The sequence below is a fragment of the Stenella coeruleoalba genome, assembly GCF_951394435.1.
Source record: "Stenella coeruleoalba genome assembly, chromosome: X".
Lineage (NCBI taxonomy): Eukaryota > Metazoa > Chordata > Mammalia > Artiodactyla > Delphinidae > Stenella > Stenella coeruleoalba.
In genome coordinates, this window is record NC_137152.1 from 10210226 (window position 1) to 10216832 (window position 6607).

The following is a 6607-nucleotide window of genomic DNA, read 5'->3' on the forward strand; positions in this document are numbered from 1 at the left end:
GGGAGCAGAATGACAGCGACCCAGCAGAGTGTGAACTGGGGAACCAGACGGTCACCTGCCCCTGCCCACCCTGTACCCCTCCTTCCCCAGGAAGAAGGAAGTCTAGTGGACGCAGAAATGGGGAAGTCGGAGGTGCTCCTGCAGTGGCTTTCATGGGTCTATATAACAATTGACTCCAACCCCCAGTGAGACAAAAGCCTCGGCCATAAACAAGATTAGCAAGGGGTTTCTGGAAACATTTTCTGAGGACGCAGGGAGGGGGAAGGAGTTTTGTGCATACTGCTTTATGTGAAAACTCTCACAACCTGGCTCTTTTTCCCTTCACAGGCCATGTGCAGCTCCCCTCTCCTCCCCCCATGGTATTTGTAACTGATTTCAGCCCAAGGGGAGGGGTCCCTAGTATTCAGAGTCAGGTGCCATTTTGAAAACTCCTCTCTACCTAGAGCTCCCATATTTCCGGATGTAACTCAGAAACGCACTTCAAAATGGAATCCTGCTCGAAAGACGCCTTTCAAAATACGGAGTTCGATTTTTAAATTGAATCTTCAGATTTTAGAGATAATGGGAGTGCAGTCTCTGGCCTTCCACCTGGGCCTCCTTGGCAATCACTTTTGTAATTTAGGAAAATCAGGAACAGGAAAGTAAAAGAACTTCTTCCTTGTCCGGCAGCAAGTCAATAGCAGAGCTTGAACTTGACTTATTTTCCTAAGAGGCAGGCGATGTACTCTATAAACTCCCGGTAAATTCACCGCCAACCCGCAAATATTCCGGTTATTTGATTTGGGTGCTAACCAAACTTACAGCATTTTAAAAAATATGCATGTTACAGTGAGAAAACTTTTTTTTTTAATCACTTAAGGGTGCTTTACTTCCCACCCAAGTCTAGGAGAATGCCAGCGAGAAGACAAAGAAGGCCGGGGTGGGGCGTAGGGCTTCCACTGGCCTGAAAGCTGAAATCACGGGAATCGCACCGCTGCAGTGGGCGAGGCCCTGGGGCGAGGGACACCGCACCCTGGCTTGGGGATGTCTGCAACGGACAAAGGCAGCTTCGCAGTAAAGGAATGCCAGTCCCCCCTAGGTACCACCCAGGCCCTTAGTTATCACGCTCCGGTCCCCAAGAACAGGTTTGCGCGGCTGCTGCAAAAATCCATGATGACAGAACAGACATAAGGGGCTGGGGGAATGTACTATGAAGGAAGTGTTGCAGGGTGGGCTTTGCGCGTTTTATTTTTCCGCCCTCGCTGCGGTTAGGTGCGTGGGTGGACACAGGGTGTGGGCCCCCAACGCCAGGCAGGCCCCGGACGCCGTTCCGGAGACGCGGCGCGAAGGAGTTAAGCGCGCCGGCGGTGACGTCACCTCATTTACATAGGAGCGCGCATATAGCGGCGCCCGCCGGGCCCTGCCCGACACTCGGCGGCGACCACTGCGCAGGTCGGACCTCGTTCGCTCGTAACTCGCTCCGGTGAGCCCGGGGGCCCCTGCCTCCTGCCCTTTGCTCCCCTTCCCGCCCCGCGCCCGCATCCGTGAAGCCGAGCAAGAGTGGTCCTCCTGGGAAAGGCGGCCCCTGGGGAGCTTGGGGGTGCTGGACCCTTCCAGATGCTGGGTAACGGGGTCGGGAACTCGGTGATTTTTTGTTTTTTAAATATTTAAAAATTTCGCGTTTTGCTATGGCAGCTTCGAAGGGAACATTTTTTTTTCTTTCCTCCCCCCCGCCCAAAGAAAAGCATTCTGCATCGCTTCTTAGGCGATGATGAATCAGGAACAGAAAGATCCTTTGTTCCGGCTCACACCCACCAAGGCCCGGAGCTTCACAGTCACATTTTTTCTCTCGCCTCCGATGGCTTCGTGGGCTGTATCTGTTTAGGTTTAAGACGGCTGGGCTGTATTATGAAATGTTTAAAACGCCCTTCTTGCAGGGGGATGTGTGCAGAGCTGCGGAGTCGCTCCTAAATGCACATCAGCGTTGATCTAGAGGGTGTGGGGACAGCTTTGTGTGCGGCTGGCTCCATTGTTGAGCGAAAGGAAGGAAGCGGGTAGGGCGGTGGTCGGTGGCGCCCGGCAGCAGCTGCCGCCTTTGTGAGCAGAGAAGAAAGCAGGACGGCTCGCATCTTTGGGGAAGAGGCCACGTATAGAAAACGGAAACATTTTGTGCAGCCTTGGCTTCATTTTAAGAACTCTTAAGTCGATTTTATTCCCCTTAAGCTTGAAATGGTTTCACTTTTCTCTAATGTTGAAACACTGCAAGTAACAAACCCACAGTGGTTAATTTCACTGTTTTGAAAGATTCGGCCTCCTTGTGTGGGCGATCTTCCCAATTTGACCCTCCGCGTTTTGAAATACTAAAGGCGGGGAGGGGGGGCTCTCTCTTTCTCCTGTAGAAAGAGGATGATCTTTAGCCCTGAATGAAAGCGGAAGGTGGCAAAGTGGGTTTTCCGGCAGGAGACAGGAGGGCAGAGGCGCGTTTCTGAGTCGGGAGAGACGAGGGTAGGTGGCCCGCCCTCAATCTCGCTCTTGGCTTTGTACCTGCAGCTTCCTCTGCAGCCATGTCTGACAAACCCGATATGGCTGAGATTGAGAAATTCGATAAGTCGAAACTGAAGAAAACAGAAACGAAAGAGAAAAATCCACTGCCTTCACAAGAAAGTAAGCCTCCCTCCCACCCCCCTTCTTTAGAAAAGGCCGAGCGGGAGTGGCGGGGTGGGTCGGAGAGGATGGGAGGGGCTGGGAGAATTGGGGTGGGTGCACGAAGTGCGGGGGAGGAGCTGACAGTTTTGTGATTCACGCGGCATGGAAAGGTTAATTGAAAATTGCCTTGCAGCCAACGAACGCGGGGCTTTAATAATCTAATCATTGAGCGTTTAATATACCATATTAATATGCAAATGCTTTTATCCTTTTCTCTGTTCAAATGTATATCACATAAATATTTCATGGTGGAATGCCTATTTGTGCTTGTAGAAATTTGTCTGATGAGGAGAGATGTCTTTAAACGAAAGTACTGAAATCCTATGCTCGGCTATACTGAATTCGCATCTCCAGCCCCCTCCATCTTTTTTTTTTGTCTTTTTCTTTTCCGGTCGCAGCGATTGAACAGGAGAAGCAAGCAGGCGAGTCGTAATGAGGCGTGCGCCGCCAATATGCACTGTACATTCCACGAGCATTGCCTTCTTATTTTACTTCTTTTAGCTGTTTAACTTTGTAAGATGCAAAGAGGTTGGATCAAGTTTAAATGACTGTGCTGCCCTTTTTCACATCAAAGAATGGAGAACTACTGACAACGAAGGCCGCGCCTGCTTCCCATCCGCCTGTCTGGCTGGCAGGGAAGGAAAAGAATTTGCATGTTGGTGAAGGAGGCTGGGTGGGACGACAGTGAAATCTAGAGTAAAGAGCAAGCTGGTCCAGGGTGTCCTGCGGGCTGTAAAATGCAGTTTAATCAGTGCCATTTTTTTTTGTTGTTGTTCAAATGATTTTAATTATTGGAATGCACAATTTTTTTAATATGCAAATAAAAAGTTTTAAAACCTGGCTGGTGTGACGGTACGGTCTCTGAAAGGAGCGGCTCATTCAGATGAAACCTTTGCAAAAGGGTCAAGTGGGTGCCCTGGGGAGCGATAGATGACAAACACCTGGTCATTTGGGCAAAACGACACAGAAATGGGTTTTTCATCCAGGTATGTGAAATAGCTCGTCTACACTAGGTAATTAGATCATTTTCTTAGGGTCATTGAATTCCTAGTATCTAGCGTTGAACGCGAACTTTGATAGAAACATTTGCAGTGCTTAACTGTTGAAGGGTCTGTTATTTGTTAAGCCGACACTGAATTTATTGTATCTGATCAAGAAAATGAAGGTGGTGGTAAGTCACAGCACACTTTCAGGTGTCAAACTTGAGTTATTTAGATAATTATCAGTCCTGTCAGATAAGGAGAAAATGACATTTTTAACAGCTGCTTTATAAAAGGATTGAAGATACGTGCTTCCTCTTTGTCTAACGGCTGGTTCCAATTCAATATTTAAGATGGCTTTTATAAGTGCACTTACCGGTTAATGAATATGACTTAATTCTCAACTTGGATACTGAAAACTGTCTTCGGATTTAAAGGACACCAGCCGGACAAGAATGGAATTTGTGCTGTTTAAATCTGATAGGATTTAATTGGCTCACCTACAGTCAGGCCTTACCTTCGTTGAGTCCTTGATAACTTCTCAATCATTTGAAATGCCTATTTTAAGTGGTGGGTAAAAGCCAAGCCCTTGTTTTGGGGGGCGTTTAATGTGCAGAAAGAGGGAAATAAGAGTACCGAGTTTTTTAAGGAAAAGTGATGTCTTAACAAATGTCTTTAATGGATTCTTCCCTCATATAAGGAAGGGTGCAAATTTTTCAAGAATAAGTTAATTTTACTAAGTGGAAAAAGCATTTAGTGACAGTTGATCTAATAGCTCAGCAAAGCTAAGATTTACAATGCAAATATTAAACTCGTCTGCCGTCACGCCCCCCGCCCCCACAACTGACTTGCAAAAATATCCAATTTTAAGGAGAGGGTGGAGGGCAAATTGCTGATGATTATTAAGCCGGTTGATTTCATCTCCTTGGCTCCACACTTATTTTGAGAAATGCACAGGAAACCATTTATCTGTGGTTTAGACAATCAACCAGACCATCACCTAGAAGACTCTGCATTGCAAGGAAAGGGGATGTGTGCAGGCAACTGCCAAACCTGAGAGGCCTCTGCCTGCTGGATTCATCGAGAAAAGAGCGGTGAGCACACAGAGGTCTGGGAGCCTTCTCAAGGTGGAGCCTGGCCCTCCAGCCCTGCACTTTCTCCTCCTGCCTGTAAGGAAGGGTGTGGGCGAAATGAAAATGTCCATGGCACACAGATAAACCAAGCCCACGTAGCTGTTTGCTCTGTGCATTTTTCAAACAATGCAGAGATGAAATCAGATTGTAAGGAATGCACACAACTCGACTGTTCCTCAGTTTTTAAATAAAAGTGAGCGTTAAGGGGAAAGGGGTGAATCATGAAATCAAGTGATGGGAGAGAAGACCTTTCTCCTGGGAGGACAAAGCTCAAACGTAGCCCCCCCCCCAAAAAAAGAAAGAAAATGAAAAATCTGGTAAGGATTGGCGCTTGGTGTGTGGTATGGGGAAATTGACAAGCTTCTGCATGTATCACGTTGTATACACCTCGCTGCTGCACCTGGACACGGATGCAGGGTGGGAGTGGGGAGGAGAGGCTGCTTTTTTTTTCTTTGATGGGGGAAGAGAGTTCTTTTTTCTTCCCAAGAGAGGGTCTTCCCAGATGGCTGGAGTATTTATGAATCAGTATGGGGATTTATACCTCTGCTATTGAGGAGTTTCGAGTGGACAATGTTTTTCACAAGCACGAAGGGGACCTGAGGGTCACCGTTAGAATGAGGGATCCTTCCAATTGCAGGAGACCCTAGCCACCGCATCTTCGACCCTCTCCCCCCGCAAACCCCCAGGAGGAAACAGGCCAAGGGAGCTTATGTTCAAGCCGAAGGTCATACAGTCCGGTCTGGGCTGGGACTTAAGCAAACTTTGAATTGAGCAGGAAGAATAAAGCAAAAAGAGAGGAAGTAAAAGAGGCTTGTTTGGGACAGTCTTTTCATTTCTAAACCTCACAAATTCCTCAACCATCACAGCCACACTTTTCAGTCTTCCGATGGATGGAATTTTCAAGCTACTTTATTCTTCCAGGAGAGCAGCATAGCTTTGGGGCTGTATCTCTGAGGATTGTGTATATGGGGGAGCTGGGGGGAGGCATACGAAGTCTTAACAAACCCTCCCCGGTGCAGGGTCTCTTCCACCCCTGATAATCATTGCATCCCCTCCCACAGTCCTGTGAGTTAGATAATATCTCCTTGAAATACACCGGGAAGATCTCTTTATTTCCCTAAAGAAGCATCTTAACACCTCAAGACACAAAATGAAATAATTTTCTATTCTTTCTAAACATATGGGGCCAATTTTGTGCTTACTAGAAAGAGCAGCACGTTTTAGAAACAACATTATGGCCAAAAAAAAGAAAAAGAAAAATCTTGAGCCTTTTTTTAGTTCAATAATGCAAACTGAAAACATTGTTTCATAGCATTGAAAGCGCTTCACACTTTTTGAGAGTGGCTTACACACCAATCTAAGAGAATGAAACATCAATTTGAAGTTCAACTATATTTTATTTGCACGTAAGGAGAAGGGCCTAAATTAGAAATTTAAGACACAGATGTGCCATGAAATAAGCTAAGAAGAAGATAACGTTTCTAAGACCTATATTTACCATGGCTCACGAGCCTAGCCACTCTGTGGCATGTGGGATCTTCCCGGACCGGGGCACGAACCCGTGTCCCCTGCATCGGCAGGCGGACTCTCAACCACTGCGCCACCAGGGAAGCCCCACATTTGTGTATTTTTTCTTCTACATCCAATAGTATGCCTTGCATAGTAGTGGACCAATACTAGAGCTTCAACAGACTCTCTTCCCCTCTTAATTGATGGGGACCTCATTTAACATGTTTTTGAACATACTTTTGAGTATGTGAATATCATGATAGCACAATTTTTAAAATATATATATTTAATATATATATA

At 46.7% G+C, this 6607-nt stretch overlaps 1 protein-coding gene across 1 annotated transcript; it reads left to right on the top strand.

Annotated features, from left to right (window-relative positions):
• Positions 1-1342: 1342 nt before the first annotated feature.
• On the top strand, positions 1343-3525 carry TMSB4X (thymosin beta 4 X-linked). The gene is made up of 3 exons (XM_079910143.1): positions 1343-1462; positions 2530-2643; positions 3084-3525. The coding sequence occupies exons 2-3, from the start codon at positions 2544-2546 to the stop codon at positions 3116-3118; spliced, it is 135 nt and encodes a 44-aa protein (XP_079766269.1). The 5' UTR covers positions 1343-1462; positions 2530-2543; the 3' UTR covers positions 3119-3525.
• The last annotated feature ends 3082 nt before the right edge of the window (positions 3526-6607 follow it).

What these genes read in the sequence shown, in the direction of transcription:
- TMSB4X (XM_079910143.1), top strand. Translation starts at nt 2,544, where the DNA reads ATGTCTGACAAACCCGATATGGCTGAGATTGAGAAATTCGATAAGTCG. An exon ending in TCCACTGCCTTCACAAGAAA is followed by an intron (nt 2,644 to 3,083) that starts GTAAGCCTCCCT and finishes TTCCGGTCGCAG; the next exon opens with CGATTGAACAGGAGAAGCAA.